Source organism: Palaemon carinicauda, chromosome 20, assembly GCF_036898095.1.
Source record: "Palaemon carinicauda isolate YSFRI2023 chromosome 20, ASM3689809v2, whole genome shotgun sequence".
Classification (NCBI taxonomy): Eukaryota; Metazoa; Arthropoda; class Malacostraca; order Decapoda; family Palaemonidae; genus Palaemon; species Palaemon carinicauda.
In genome coordinates, this window is record NC_090744.1 from 37,538,126 (window position 1) to 37,554,947 (window position 16,822).

Genomic DNA, 16,822 nt, shown 5'->3' on the forward strand with positions numbered 1-16,822 from the left:
TTAAATCTATGTCATTAATATAGATCAGAAATAGCAATGAGCCAAGTACGGATCCTTGAGGTACTCCCCTTGTAACAGCTGCCCACTCTTAAGCTTTTACATTGATTACAACTCTCAGTTTTCTGTTTGTTAGCCAATTCTTCTATCCATTCCGCTGGTTCGTCATTGATGCCTGGTGCGCTTATTTTGACCATTAATTTTTTATGAGTACCTAGTCGAAAGCCTTTTGAAAGTCTATGTACTGTATATGTCACACGCAGACAGAGAGAGAGAGAGAGAGAGAGAGAGAGAGAGAGAGAGAGAGAGAGAGAGAGAGAGAGAGAGAGAGAGAGAGACCGAGCCCTTACTACACAACAATAGACAGGAAATATTGCCAACTCAATACCGAATGTTAGGCTATTTGTTGCCGATAAATGAACCTAGCCAACGTGTGAAAACCTTGAAAACCCACATCTAAAACAAAAAATGAAGCTTTTATGTATACTGTTCTAAATAAAAATAATGCTTTAATATACCATCATTACCACTACCATTAAAATAATCGAAAGGTTAGAGAAAGATAAAGGTTGCTGAGAACATAACCACAGCTCTATGTTTACATTTTGTCAGCTGGACTATCATAGTTAAAAGTTGAATTCATTGTTGATATGGCATTTTTTCTCAGACTATTTTTATGAAAATTATGTCAATATAATGTAAGGTAAATATGGTTTGGTTATATTTATTGTCGGGCACAGGACCTAGGCTTACCAATATACTTGGGTTATATTTATTATCAGGCACCGGACCTAGGCTTACCAATTTACTTGAAAAGACAATAGATTTAACATGTTTTGTGGCACTTGACTCGCAGACTTTGAACAGCTTCACAGATACAGAAAATTTATTTTTGAGAATTAGCGGCTACATAAATGGAGAATTGCACAATTTAAACAGACACAATTCAGGACCGTACTGTACTCAGACAACCACACGTAAAGGTCTTACAAGCGGTAGCTTCGACTTCACGCCTGAAGGTTATCCAGAGACTAGTCACAACGAGGGGCTTTTCACAACCGGTTTCGAGAAAGGTGTTAAGATACCTCCAGGAGTCGCCTGCCTCCGTATTTCAGGTAAAGTGGTCCATCTTTGGTGGTTGGTGTCGTGGACGGGGTATCGCTCCTGAGTATCGATAATCCAATGATAGCGAAGTTTTTGTTGTATCTCGGGGAGGAAAACTTTGCTCATTATAGCCGGAGAAAAGCTGTTGTTCAGCCTTGAGCCTCACGTTTAGACTGAACGTAGTTCACATTTCCTCCTCAATGGAATTGTCACTCCTCATACTAAACTTTGAGCGCACTTGCTCTCAGTCGGAAGTCAGACCTCCTCCTTGGAATGTAGTGCAACTACTACGTTCTCTGAAAGTCAGTGAGCTACATGGTCTGTCGTATGATGTCTGCCATTCAAGGAGATGGGGCAAGTGACACTCGGTTTCATCCCTGAGTTTGTAGTCAAGACTCAAAATCCAGCTGTAGCGGATCCTACATTTGGGCCCTTCTGGATTGAGTCTTCGTTCCGTAATGTATGATCCAAATCAGTTGTTACTCTGTCCTGTAAGAGCACCAAGAAAATATCTTTAACTACCAGAGCTCGCCATCAAATCTGCAGGCTCTTGGTGAGCACAGGAAGCGTCAATGAGGACATTAACTTAGAACTCGATGTCGTTCTGGAGTTGGCAGGTGATCGAGCGAGCCCTACAATCAGGCTCTATTCCTCCCGATAGTCGACCCCGAGCTCATGACGTCAGGGGTGTCAGCACATCCCTGGCTTTCAAGAAGAATTTTTCAGTGGTGCAGGTATTACAGCAGAAATGTCAAACCACATTCACAGCCCACTACAACGTAACCCAAAAGAACCTAGGTACTTTTTTGATAGGACCTCTGGTGGCTGCACAAAACGTGGTCAATAACACCTCAGTACCCTTGTAGGACAAGTAGCAGTTGGTTGAGGGCAGATGTTACCTGGGAACCTAGAATGAATGTGTGAGTGACTGGCCTCTTCCTACTTCATTCTTCCCTCTCAGCAACCTAAGATCTCTGCAAGCTGACCTCCTCTAACTGCAAGTTGGTACCATTGTCCCTTGTGTAACCTGTTATCTGTTTATATATTTGCCATGTCCCCGACCTCTAGGCGAGGTGGAGTCGGGCAATGTCTAGGTTAAGTGTTGAGTTTATCTCCAAGTTTACGCCTACATGGTTAAGTCACAAGCTAAATTCTTACACCCTATCACAGATTTCCCAGACCGTTAACTCTGTGGAGGTGACAGGGTGCCTCTAAACAGCTCATGCGAAGCACAGAGTAGCACCCCGGGTCAGTCACCAGCTAGTTGGTTTTCGGACTCCACTGCAAAAAGCATGTGTTTGTATATAGTGCCAGAACAAATAACAAATTTGGAAATAATTTGTATTTTTCCTAACTACTGTATATAAACCTGGAGCTCTTTACAAATACTGTTCCTGCCATCACCTTCACCCAGGAGGTCTTGCTGCAATTGCAAAGTGGTGTTCAGTTACTAGTGCTTGTGTAAGCAGGATTGTTGGTCTACCCCACTCCCCCCTTCTGCTAACTAGCGGAGGGTAGTTATACATCGCGTAAAAGCGTTATGACTAATTTCAACTATCACTAAAATATATCTCCACTGTAAATAGCTCCAGGTTTATATACTGTAGTTAAGAAAATTACAAATTATTTCCAAATTTGTCATATTAAGATTTACAAAGTTCCTGTTCCTTATCTAAGATCCAATATATTTACTGTATTGACAACTTAACTTTATAGATTCAAATGTTCTCGTGTATGAAATTCATTACGAATCAGCCTTTTAATAAATAGTTGACAGGATTGTGAGAAAATTACTCAAAGTTCCATTCAATTGTAAATAACAGAGAGACAGAGACTATTAAATCTAAGTATATGACTTACAAAATTTATTATACCATTTGATTGATAAATCTAGTATGACATTTTTTTTCCAGGTTGGGCAAAAAACTAGAGGTATACTTGGAGTTTTCATGACAGCCCTCTCCAGATCATCTTCCCACATTTGGTTTGATAGGAAGGAGGCAAAGGAGAGGTCAAAGGTTGCTCAAATGTAAGAAAATCAGTAATATTTAAAGACACAGGCAGTTAGTCATGTTAACAGAATCGGAGGAAATCCATAAACTACTTTTTTACCATTATATTAGCAAATGTCCAGGTATCACAAATTAAGTCCGAGTACAGTATACACATATATGTAAGAGCATGACACATTAAGCTACAGCAACATCATGTTAATATATCAGTGGGACAAGGAATATATATTTTCATAGGCTCATCCTTATTACATTACTTGATTCCCAGGATCACTTCCGTATCAAAATATTCACAATATAGAACATTCAGGTAAAAAAAAAAATGCTCTTTCACCCAAAGAACAAGGAAGACCAACTATAATTCTGATTGTAATGAAGATTTGTGGATTTCAAAGATAGAAATAACCAAATACTTAACAAATAATCAATTTCCATGAAATCATCACCTAAACCCTGGTGATGACTTTAAAATAAATAGAAATCACAACAATCTATGTTGACTGGAGATAAGTGAAGTACGTAATAATCAAGCTGAAAATTTCCTTTTTTTTTATCTTGTTTTCTTTTTCAACAGGCTGCAAAATCATGCACAAGACACAACAAAACCTCCTATATTAATCTTCCCCGAGGGCATCTGCGTAAATAATACAGCTGTGCTGCAGTTCAAAAAGGGAGCATTTGAGGTACCAAGCACAGTTTGCATTGCATCTGAAGCATTCTATCAATATATAATTGGTAGACCTATTTAGTTCCATATACTATTATATTCCCAATATATTGACCCATTACAAATCTCAAAAAGAAGGTACAGTAAAAATTTTTAAAACCATTGAAAAATTTACTATATTCTGTAACATTTTTATTCTTATTCATTTGAATTTTATACATTAAGCAGACACTATGCAGTGCCTGTGATATTTAGCATTATGTTTCTCAATTTTTTATGACTGAATTTCTGGATATATAACTAAATGACTGTTTTAATGAATACCAAAAAAAAATCTAGAATGGTGAATGGCTTTATTCAATTTAATCTACATCACATTGCATGTTAGTAAATTTAGCTACTGCTTACGAAAAAAAAAATCACTTTAAGGGACACTATTTACTGTACTTGATCTAACAAAAGTTTTCTGTAATTATGAGAAAATGGTTAGAACAAATGCCAAAACTATAGTTTTTTCTGATTTTGAATTCCAGATTGACAGTGTAATCTACCCAATAGCCATTTGTTTTGACCGTCGGTATGGTGACGCATTTTGGCAAGAAGATCATTTTGGTGGACACATCTTCAACATGATGACATCATGGGCCATCGTCTGTGATATTTGGTATCTACCACCTATGCGTAGAGCAGAAAATGAGTCGGCTGCAACATTTGCAAATAGGTAAAATGCTCCTCTTAATTTCTACCACAATTCGTAGGGCATAGGTGATTTACTGTACATATCCCTTTACCTGTAAGACATAGTGATATTGATTTTACTAAAATTATGAAATTTAGTATAAAAGTGAAATTTTCAAATTCAAAAGCAAAAAGATTAGATACAGAATGAGTGCCTCTATTAGTTAGATTATGTTACACAGTATTGTTACCATATGAAATTATCTTGGTTTTTCATAAGCTCAGTCATATATTTGATAAAGGAAAACTGGTTTAAATACTTGTTTTTATGTAGTTTCCATGATTTAAGTACATAATATACAACTGGAAAGTAAGCAACAAAGACTTCAAACTCATACAACATAAATAGGAAAGAAAAAGATAGCCTTTCACGTAACTAAAATAGAAAGGAGAAACGATGTTAAGACTGTAATATTGATAACTAAACTTTTTACTTTCTCCAGAATGAAACTATCAAAGTTGTTCAAAACTTGCTGTGAAATATCCATCCCTTTCATTCCTTTTTCACTTTTTGATCACCAGAGTCAGAGCTCTCATTGCCCATCGTGGCGGATTCGTAGAGTTGGCCTGGGACGGATCTATTAAACTTGCCCAAGGCTCTTCAGATGTATGGCAGGAGAAGCAGCAGCAACTGAAGAAACGGCAGCAAATACAATATGCGAGAAATTTAAGCCTAAGCGATGATGAAAGCATAAGTAAAGCTGCATAATAAGCGTATGTATGTCGTGTGTTGATTCGGTGTGTTTGCATGTTGATGGTAATAGCTACTGCCTAAATGTAAGTCAAACAGTGCTTTGTATAATATTTGTCACGCAAATTAAAGTAATATACATTTTTAAATATGTAACTTCCCTGGTAGTTACATATATATAGCTTAAATCCCGCGTTTCGACGAGGCACGACAGAAATTCAAATTTCGTGGCGATCGCCGCCATGACAGTAGGTGGTCATACATGAGCGCCATCTCTCATAAGTTACCAGAACCATACCCAACATTCTTCAGAAATTTCCTGTCGTTGATCAAGTCAACATCTAGAAAATTCGTTTTGCTGTTAATACTTTATTCTACAATTTGGTGAAGTACCTTTTGTCTGATTATTGTTAATAACTTTCGCTGCTTATTTTTGGATGTTCTTTTGACTTTTCACTATCTAAATGATTTAAATAGACTCTGTTGGATTTGACCTGGACTGTTTTTTTCTGTTTACAAAATGGCTGACTCTATAAGAAAGTGTGTTAGAGGATGCAAGACGCATATGCCTAAGGCCTCTATTGATCCTCATTCAATATGCAGTGGTTGCAGAGGTCAGGTTTGTACGTTTAATAACAGATGTATTGAATGCAAGTCTTTGTCTGATTCAGAGTGGAATGTTTTTGATCGCTATATTAAGCGTCTGGAGAAGGATAGAGTTAGAAGGTCTAGATCGACCAGTGTACTTTCTAATAGATCTTCTGATGGTGATATTCCTTCCAATGTACTGTATATTCTAATATTCCTATTCCTAAAGCAGTAGTCCCAGACTCCACTATGGTGTCGGAGGTTAGTGAACCTTCTTTAAAGGATGTGATGGCTGCTATTTCAGCCTTAGATGCACAGTTTCGTTCCCTGACTACAGAAAAAGAAGTTATGTGGGGTGCAGTGCGTGGCTTGCAAAGCAAAATAGTGAAAGTGAAGTGGAGGGTGCGTCCGTTCGTGTCCGTCATAATCCCAGCCCTGGACCTCTTCCATGCTCCCCAACCCCTGGGAGAAGGAATGTCGAAAGGTCAAAGGATATGTCAAACCTTGATTAGCGAACGGACGTCCCCTCGAGCGATCATGTTGACGATCCCCAGGTCGCTCCCCCTCGCCGCTGGAAAGGCGAGGTAAAAATGTATGTGTCTTCGTCGGACGACGTAAACCGCGACGTGGTTGGCGCCAACCACTGCGTTCAACACCACTCAAGAGACGTATGTCTCCTAATAAACCATCCTGCAGTAACTGGTGTTCGCCAGAGGTTTTCCTTTCGGACGAAGACGACGTGTCAGTGCCGAAACATTCACGTAGGACGCATAGTTCGTCGGAGGAAGAAGGTGCTCAGTTTACCTCAGTACACGCTTCTTCCCCTCCTCCAGATTGGAAAATGTTGCAAGGACTTTCCCCTGGTGGCCACCCGAATACTGTTGGCGATCCCTCACAACGATCGGTACTCGGTTCAGATCGCGCACAAGGCGTGCTGGAAATGTCGCAAGGACTTTCCCCTGGTGGTCGCCCGACTACGGTTGACGATCTCTCACAGCGGTCAGTACATTGTTCAGTTAGCGCACACGGCGCTCATCATGTATCTGATTTGTCTGAATTAAAGAGGTCGATTTCGTCCCTGTTTGACGCTCACGATTCTCGAACAGAGAAATCTCGTCTAAAAGAAACTAAAGGCATCAATAGACCAAGAAAAGGATCTTCCGTTAATCAAGACATTATCGGACAGCGTATTTCTCCTACGCTCAGCAACGCTCCCTCGCAGCGATCGGGGCGCGTTGCGGCAAGCGACAAGGTTCTGGTCTCTCCCTCACGACATTCTGGACGCAGACATCAGTCTGGACGTATGCTGGACGCATGCAGTCAAAATTTGTCCACACAACAAGATAGACAAGCAGTTGTCTCACCTTCGCGATCTGCGAGACGCGCGGCTAACGCTTCCTCACGTCAAGCTGTAAACTTACAACATGCGGGACGCATGCAGCACGCGGATATCTCACGGCAATCTGGACGCATGCAGCAGGCTGGTAGCTCACGGCCACCTGGACGCATGTGGCAGTCTGGACTTATGCTGGACGCATGCAGTCAGGTTTTGTCCCCACGTCATAGTAGACAAAAGTTGTCTCTTCTTCGCAACTTACTGGACGCGATACTAACGCTCGCTCGCGACTCGCGGTAAACTTACAGCATACGGGACGCATGCAGCAAGCTGATACCCCTCATGGAAACATACAGCGGTCTCAATCTGGACACATGCTGGACGCATACAGTCAGAACTTGTCCTCGCAACAGGATAGACAATTTATTGTCTCTCCTTCGCGACTCTCTGAACGCGCAGCTAACACTCCCTCACGTCACGCTGTTGACATACAACATGCTGCTGAAGGCACGCTGGACGCACGCGAGCAGGATTTACCCTCGCATGAGGTTCACGATGTTGATGCTTCCTTACAGCACGATGAACTAGATTGGAAGCACTGGAACCTGTCTCTCCCTCGAATCTTACAGAACGTAAACGTGATGCTTCTTCGCAAGTGGATGATATCCTTCACGAGATTCCTTCAGGACAGGATGAATTATTTTTGGAAGACAGTAACTGACAGGATGAAGCGGTTTTGTCTCCGACTCGTTCGACTCGGGGAATCGATGTTCCCTTAGCCGAAGTAGAAGTTGAATCTCAGGATTTGCTGCAGGCAGCTGACCTTAAAAAACTTCTGACAGTTTTAACATCTCTGTATCCAGAAGATTTTATGCAACCTATGCCTCAAAGCCCGCCCTCTCAGTTTTTGAATGGCAGACCCCGAAAAACATCCTCCTTCAAGAAGATGGTTCTGGCACGATCGGTTAAGAGAGCATTCTCAACTCTCAACCAATGGACAGCCAAAAGGAAGGATCTAGGGAAGGCCTCCTTTTCCTTTCCTCCAACTCGACTGGCCTCCAGATCTACTGTGTAGTATTCGACTGGGGAAGTTCTCGGTTTGGGAGTTCCTGCCTCTTCCCAGGGAGACTTCTCTAGACTCGTTGACTCGTCACGCAGGTCAGCCATGAGCAAGTCGAAGGTTATGGGGTCCAATTCAGAAATGGACCATCTACTGAAGGGAATATTTAGGACAATAGAAGTCTTCAGCCTTATGGACTGGACTCTCGGAGCTCTCGCAGAGGCCACAGACACTAAGAACGAGACTCAGATGCATCTGATAGCCTGTCTAGATAAGGCCGTTAGGGATGGCTCCATCGAACTTTCCGCCCTTTTCACGTAAGGAGTTCTTAAAAAGAGGGCTACGCTTTGTTCATTCTTATCCTCAGGTTTGTCACTTGTTCAGAGATCTGAACTTTAATTTGCGCCGTTGGGCAATCATCTTTTCCCTCCGGACTTAGTGAAAGATTTGTCGGCAGCTCTGTCACAAGAAGTTACACAGGACCTTATCTCTAGGGATGCTAAGAAAGTTCTTCCAGCTAGTTTTTCAACAAGGAGACAAAAGGAGGCTCCTCCCACTCGTCAGCCCTTTCGTGGGTGAGCCCCTTCTAGGGGATCTCAAAGAAGTGTTGCCGGAGGTCAAGCTCGCAGATTCCCAAGACAGCAAAACAAATCAAGAAAGTGAGATGCAATCTCCAGACACTAGTGGGAGCCAGGCTTTCACACTTTTGGCAAGAGTCGAGCCAAAGGGGGGCGGACTCCTGGACGATCCCCTTCCTGAAATTCCTCCCATGTTCCTGAAATTCCTCCCATGTTCCTGAAATTCCTCCCATGTCATTGATACCCTTAGAGTTGTCAACAACCCACTCAGGGAACAAGGCAGCAGCTCTTCAAGAGCAAGTGAACCATATGCTGTCAAAATCAGCCATAGAAGTGGTAGAGGACACCTCCTCGGAGGGGTTTTACAACAGGCTTTTCCTAGTTCTGAAAAGCTCGGGGGCTGGAGACCTGTTCTGGAGGTCAGTCCATTGAACAGGTTCGTCAGCAAAGTAAAGTTTGCCATGGAAACTTCAGCGTCAGTCATTGCAGGCACCAGACAGGTAGACTGGATGGTGTCATTGGATCTGCAGGACGCGTATTTCCATAACCCGATACACTCGGACCACAGGAATTTTCTAAGGTTCGTGTTCCTCAAGACCACCTATCAGTTCAAAGCACTCTGTTTTGGACTAAGCACAGCTCCCTATGTTTTTACCCGAGTGATGTCCAACGTGGCTCGCTGGCTTCACCTAAAGGGAGTAAGGATTTCTTTATATCTGGACGACTGGCTACTCAGAGCGGAATCACAAGTAAAGTGTCTGGAGGCTCTTCAAATGACAATGTCCTTAACACGTTAGGCCTGATGTTAAATATACCCAAATCTCAACTAACACCCTCACAAAATATGATTTATCTGGGGATGAGAATTCACTCAGCAGCTTTTCGGGCTTTTCCAGCCCCGAAACGCATTCTGGACTGCCTAGTAAAAGTGCGTCACTTCCTAGACTTACGGTCCTGCTCGGTGAGAGATTAGATGAGTCTCCTGGGCACCCTCTCATCAATCGAACAGTTTGTGTCCCTGGGAAGACTTCATCTACATCCCCTTCACTTTCATCTGGCAAAGTTTTGGACGAGAAATCAAAGTCTGGAAAAGTGGATGCCGATCCCTCTGGTGATCAGGAATCACTTGGAGTGGTGGGACGATGCCAACAAATTCCAGGAAGGGCTTGAACTGTATCAAAAGAACCCAGACCTAGTGTTGTACTCCGACGCCTCAGACATGGGGTGGGGTGCAACACTCGGGAAGGCCGAAATATCGGGTCTGTGGGTAGGGGCTCAGAGGAAATGGCACATAAATCTCAAAGATCTAGTGGCCATTCACCTAGCCCGCATTCATTTTCAGAAGGAAATCCAAGGAAGAGTGATTCAGATCAACGCAGACAACACCACTGCGTTGGCTTACATCAAAAAGCAGGGAGGCACTCATTTGGCCTCACTTTACGAGGTTGCGAGAGATCTACTCCTCTGGGCGAAAGTGAGGGACATAACCCTGATTACTCGCTTTATAGAGGAGGAGAAAAACGTCAGGGCGGATCTGCTCAGTAGAAGGAGACAAGTTCTAACCACAGAGTGGACCCTGCATCACGAGGTGTGCGCTAGCCTTTGGATGTTGTGGGGTCAACCCTCGATAGACCTCTTCGCCACACAAATGACAAAGAGGTTGCCGGTATTTTGCTCTCCAGTCCCAGACCAGGAAGCAGCCGCAGTGGACACTTTTCTTCTGAACTGGGAGGGTCTAAATATGTACGCTTTTCCTCCATTCAAGATCCTAGACAGAGTCCTGAAAAAATTCAGGGAATCACCCAATGTCCGTATGTCTCCGATAGCTCCATTTTGGCCCACGAGACCTTGGTTTACAGAGATGTTGGAGTGGCTTGTAGATACCCCCAGAACATTACCAAATCGGAGCGATCTACTCAAACAGCCTCACTTAGAGAGGTACCACCAAAATCTCCTCGCTCTCAATCTGACTGCCTTTCGACTATAGAAAAGCTGGCAAGAGCGAAAGGTTTTTCAAGGGAGGCTGCACGAACTATCTCCAGAGCCAGAAGGACATCCACTATTAGGGTTTACCAATCTAAGTGGGACATATTTAGAGTATGGTGCAGGAATAACAAGCTTTCCTCTACCAGTACCTCTATAGCCAATATAGCAGATTTTCTGTTGCATCTGCGTACAAAAGAGAAGCTGGCTGTGCCTACCATCAAGGGTTACCGCAGCATATTAGCTTCCGTCTTTCGTCACTGGCACGTTGAGGTGTCAGGTAATAAGGATCTTTCAGATCTCATTAGATCTTTCGAGACGACTAAAAGGAAGGACAATCCAACCCCCTCTTGGAACTTGGATGTAGTTCTGGCCTTTTTAACCTCAAGTAGGTTTGAATCTTTGGACAAGGCATCCTGGAAGGATCTTACCAAAAAGACTTTTCCTGGTTGCTTTGGCTACAGCAAAAAGGGTAGGAGAGTTACAAGCCATCAGCAAGAAGGTGGGCTTCAATGGAGACAATGCTGTTTGCTCCCTTCAGCTGGGCTTTCTCGCGAAAAATGAGAATCCTTCTCAACCTTGGCCTAGGTCTTTTAACATCCCAGGGCTATCTCACTTAGTTGAGCGGGAGAAGGAGAGAGGCCTTTGTCCAGTAAGGGTTCTTAAAATTTTATATGCACACAGCCAAAAACCTGAGAGGACAAGCAGACAACCTCTGGTGTTCTGTTAAAAAACCCTCTTTACCCTTATCAAAAAATGCTCTAGCTTTTTTCATCAAGGACTTGATAAGAGAAGCTCACCAGAATTGTGAGGAAAGGAGTTTCCATATCCTTAAGGTGAAATCACATGAGGTTAGAGCTGTTGCAACTTCTATGGCTTACAAGCATAATAAATCAATGAAGTCAATTTTAGAGGCTACGTTCTGGCGAAGTAAATCAATCTTCGCAGACTACTATCTCAAAGATGTACAGACCCAGTATGAGGATTTCTGTTCCCTGGGTCCGTACGTTACCTCCGGCATCGTAGTTGGAGAAGGGTCTACTGCCTCTTCCCTATAACTTATTATATACCGTTGCCTTTTTTCTTGTACTTGTGTTCACAGGTTGTCTGTGAAGGTTGTCGCAATCTTCCATAGTCTGGGATACAAGTCAAGTTAGTTTATTTTTTAGTGTTTTAAAAATTTTGGAGTAGGTGGTCAGATTCAGTATCCATGGCTATGCCAGGTTTGCAAGGGTGGAGTTCTAGCCACGCTAAGGTCGAGGACCTTGTGGCAGCCCCACAGAGACTTTTACAGCCCCCTGAGTGGACCGCTGAGTCTCTTAGGAATGCAGGCGAAATGAGGCAGGATAATTGTGAAGCCAGCTTCCTTATCAGGTAAGAACCAGATTGTTAGTACTACTAATTGTAGTTATTAATAATTATACGAATTCCCAATGGGATGAGGTTTTCGACCCACCACCAATGGTGTCAATCAGCTATATATATGTAACTACCAGGGAAGTTACATATTTAAAAATGGTATTTTTATTATAAAATAAATTTTTAAATATACTTACCTGGTAGTTACATATATGAAAGGGCCCTCCCTCCTCCCCTCTGAAAACAGAGGCATGGAATTTCTGAAGAATGTTGGGTATGGTTCTGGTAACTTATGAGAGATGGCGCTTATGTACGACCACCTACTGTCATGGCGGCGATCGCCGCGAAATTTGAATTTCTGTCGTGCCACGTTGAAACGCGGGATTTAAGCTGTATATATGTAACTACCAGGTAAGTATATATAAAAACTTATTTTATAATGAAAATATATATTCTAGTATTTGTCATTTACAGTATCATACTAACAATGTGTAAACTAATATTTGTCTTGTATCATACTAACGTGTATTCCAGTTTCTTGTACTGTACTAAGCTAACATATGACACTAAAGTATCTTGAATTTGAATTTATCCTATATACCATATGAAGAAATTCAGATCCTCCTCAAGTAAATTGCAGTCCATAAGGTATTCCAATCTTCTATATATAAAATTTTGTGTGATATAGTAAATTCATTGCCCTACTTTGTTAATTTGTTCCAGGAGATTTGACGTAAGATGAATTTTGGTATAGGTAGGATTTTGGCCCTAAAACGGGACTTCTACAGTATAGTCAAACCTCTCGATATGAAAGAATCTGCTTACGAAATTTTCACTGTGCGAAACGAGATGCGAAGAATTTTACGACTTGCATCATGAAAAATGTTTCGGGCAACAAAAGGAGGTACGGTGCGAGTGCCTGACCGTGTCCGAGACATTTAAAATTTTGCGTGCCACCAGCCCGTAAACTCGCTATCATCCTCCCATGCTCCCATTGGTTATCTCCCTACTCGAATGCTAGTTAACACCATGAGATCCTGTTCTCCTGTTGGTCAGCATGTACTGTACTATATCCCATCATGCATCTACGCATTGGCTTTTTTATGTCTTCGTTTCGGCAGTGGTATCGTACACATTGACTTGGTGTTTGTATTTTCGCTTTCGTAACAATTGTACAGTACAGTATCATGTGAGAAAGTTGCTGATGTGAAGGGAAAGTAGAGTATGATGCTTTCGATGGAGATGGTAGAAATAATCAAGAAATACGAGGCTAGCATACGGATAAGTGTGCTTGTGAAGGAATATGGCCGAAATCCGTCTACGATAGGAACGATCCTGAAACAGAAGGAAGCTATCAAAGCAGCAACACCTTCTAAGGGCGTGACAGTTTACTCCAGCAAGAGGAGCCACGTCCGCGATGAGATGGAGAGATTGCTGCTTGTCTGGATAAAGGACAAAGAAATGGTTGGAGACACTATCACCAAAGCGATAATCTACCAGAAAGCCAGCGCCACTTTCGGTGATCTCGTGCATGCTCAGGCCGAAGCCAACGCAGGAAAAGGAACATCGAAGCAGGAACCCCCAGAGTTCAAGGCTTCTCGTGGGTGGTTTGAAAAATTTAAGAGACGCTCAGGCATTCATTCAGTGGTGCGTCATGGGGAGGCTGCAAGCTCAGACATGGAAGCGGCCGAAGCCTTTGTTAAGACGTTTGACGAGTTGACTGTCCGGGAACGCTACAGTCCCCAGCAAGTCTTCAATTGCGACGAGACTGGGCTTTTTTTGGAAAAAAAATGCCTTGTTGAAAGTACATCACGGCAGAAGAAAAGAGGCTACCCAGGCATAAGCCTATGAAGAACAGGCTTACCCCTGCACTCTGTCCAAATGCCAGTGGGGATTGCAAGGTGAAACCCCTACTTGTGTATCACTCCGATACTCCTCAAGCCTTCAAGACCCACAAAGTCACTAAGGAAAATCTAAATATGTTGGGGAAAGCTACTGGAAAAGCCTGGGTAACAAGATAATTGTTCGAGTGGACAAATGATTGTTTTGGCCCGATTGTGTAAAAGTATTTGGAAGAAAAGTGCCTCCCTATGAAATGCCTGCTGGTGCTGGACAATGCCCCTGCTCACCCTCCTGCCCTCAAGGGAGATATTGTAGCAGAATATTCCTTCATCAAGGTTCTCTATCTTCCACCGAACACCACCCCAGCAAGTGATTTTAAATTTTAAGAAGCATTATACGAAATATCTCTTCGAGATGTTTCGAAATCATTGAGAGCACAAACCTCACTCTTCATCAATTTTAGAAGAAGCATTTTGATATTTTCATATACCTCAAAATCATCGATCAAGCTTGGCAGGAGGTTTTGAGGCGTACCTTGAACTCTGCTTGGAAGAAGCTGTGGCCTGATGCCATCTCCGCATGAGATTTCGAGGGCTTCCATGCAGACAAAGCTGAAGCCGATTCTGAAAATGTTGACGATCCTGAACCTGTTGCTCAATCAGAAGTTGCCGAGATCGTTACACTCGGGAATTCCATGTGTCTGGAAGTTGATGAGGCCGATATTAATGAGCTTATTGAGGAGCACCAAGAGGAACTTACGACGGATAACCTGAAGGAGTTGGAGGCCATGCGAGTGAATGTCGTTCAAGAAGAGTATAGGGCGGGAGGAGGATGACCCACTGACAACGGCAGAAATTAAGGAGGGTCTAGATGGCCGCTTGAAAATATTGGCTCTTGTAGAAAAGACACACCCAGAAAAAATTCTCACAGGTCATGCGCTTGAGTACTGTAATGAAGTCGGAAGATTTTAAGAAGCAGGCAGAAACAAGCTTCTTTGGATGATTATTTCAAAAAGAGGCCTTCGGAATGAAGCAGATCAAGGGCCAGCTAAAAAACGAAATAAAAGTGGCAGTGATGAAGAAAATATGTACTGTAGTGTAATTAAATTTAGAAAAGGAAAAAAATACGAAATGTTATTTCAAGTTTATCGTAAAGTTAAGTGTTAATATTTCCTGCCATTTGTAAATGTGTTTCCTAAAATTAAGTGTTAGTGTTTTCTGTCATTTATACATCTGTTTTGTAAAGTTAAGTGTTTACGTTTTCTGCCACTTGCTAACGTTTTCTGCCATTTTTCATCCTCCTCTACCGCCCCGCACTTCTCTCTCGGACATCCCCTCACTCCAAAGGTAATGTTCCACATTTTTGTTACTGTATTTTTACTGTTTGTTCTTATTAAACACTTCTTTTACAGGTTACCAATGGTTAATTTATTATTAAATGATCAAAATACAGTACTTTTCATACATTTAGTACTGCTTAGTGGTGTGTATCCTTTTTATAATCTTTTAATGTGGTGGTTTTGTAGGCTCTGGAACAAATTAGCCTTTGTTCCATAACTGGAATACCAATCACACTATTAGAGGTATTACTTTTGGCGTAGCTGAAATGATGAGCCATTAAAGTTTAGCGAGGGTTAACTATCCGCACCGCTAGTTAGCGGGGGGTAGGGGGGTTACCGCTCCCACTCACACACCTGTGATTTAGCTCACTTTACTTTTGGCTCGGATGGTGAACGGACATTGCCGCTCTTCATCCCTCACCTTTATTAGAGTGCCATTAATCTGTGTTTGCTTTTTCTTTGTTCTAATGTGTTTTTGTGTGTTGACTTCTGCAAGCATGCGCACCTGCCCTGGACTCACTGGCCGGCCCTACGGAAATTTTATGTCGGAGGTGGAGACCGACCCTCACACCCTTTGTCCTGCCTTCAGAGGTCAACGGTGTGATTGTAACAAGAAGTGTAGCGAGTGTCGGGAGTGGTCTACCTCCCAGTGGGAGAGGTTTGGGCGACGGCTGAAGAAGTCTAAACGGGATATTTCTCCTTCCTTCTAAGGGGAAAACCCAAGGCCTTGTCTTCGTCTCCGATCCTCCTCCCTCCTACTCGTTCGGTCTCTTCCAAGAGACCGCCGAGTAGTGGCGTGGACCAATTTAATATCGGGCAACCCAGGTCCTCGAGAGTTGGTGTTGCTTCCCCTAGCCAAACGGCCCCACCTCTCCCCCCGGGTGAGGCCTTGTCAACGACTTCTGTGTTTCAGGTTTGGTTGTACTTGGGGCTCCCGGGTCCGCCCTCCAAGGACTCACTGCTGCAACTCATATGCAGGGGTGCTAGTGTGCAGCAGTCATCGTCGTCTTCGGAGGTAGATCCTCTGGCTCTTGTCGACGTTGTGGTGTCACAGGTGTCGGCTGTGATCTCGACTGACTCCCCTGCTCCTCCAGACTCTCCAGCTGTTGCTACCGACTTAGTTTCCCCTGTTCCTGATCATCCTTTGAGGGGGAAACTTAGTCTGACGTCTGTCTCTCCTGCGAGTGTTTCTCTCCCTCGGGGGAGTTCACTCATAGAGACTCATCTTTGGAGGACTGCTACGGCTCACGGTAAGCTTGCTGATCCAACGGCCCCTAGAGGGCGTCTTCGCCGTAAAGCTCGTCCTCCACTTCGCTTAAAGGTCTCCCTTCACCATCAGTGAAAAGGCTCCTCTTCGTCATCGCAGCCGTCACCCGCAGAGGAGTCTTTTGGCCCTCGACCTTCGACCATGCTTGGACCTGCTTCCTACGACGCTGCTACTAGTCCTCCGACTTCAGTCCTGGATCGTTCTGCAGATCGTTCACGATCTCCATCAGTGGATGTTTGCCCTTCCAAAGGGCACATCCCG

At 43.2% G+C, this 16,822-nt stretch overlaps 1 protein-coding gene across 8 annotated transcripts in view; it reads left to right on the forward strand.

The window, feature by feature from the left end:
• The window catches only part of LOC137660281 (glycerol-3-phosphate acyltransferase 3-like), a 124,119-nt gene that overhangs the window by 88,815 nt on the left and 18,482 nt on the right, over positions 1-16,822 (forward strand). For 6 of the 8 annotated variants that reach the window (XM_068395058.1, XM_068395060.1, XM_068395057.1 and 3 more), the window contains exons 6-9: positions 3,015-3,130; positions 3,688-3,796; positions 4,314-4,501; positions 5,041-5,232. In XM_068395058.1, the coding sequence (XP_068251159.1) occupies positions 3,015-3,130; positions 3,688-3,796; positions 4,314-4,501; positions 5,041-5,227 (600 nt within the window). In that variant the 3' untranslated portion in view covers positions 5,228-5,232. Of the gene's footprint in view, positions 1-3,014; positions 3,131-3,687; positions 3,797-4,313; positions 4,502-5,040; positions 5,296-16,822 lie in introns of all 8 variants that reach the window. The other 2 variants (XR_011047663.1, XM_068395062.1) reach the window with 2 other exon arrangements.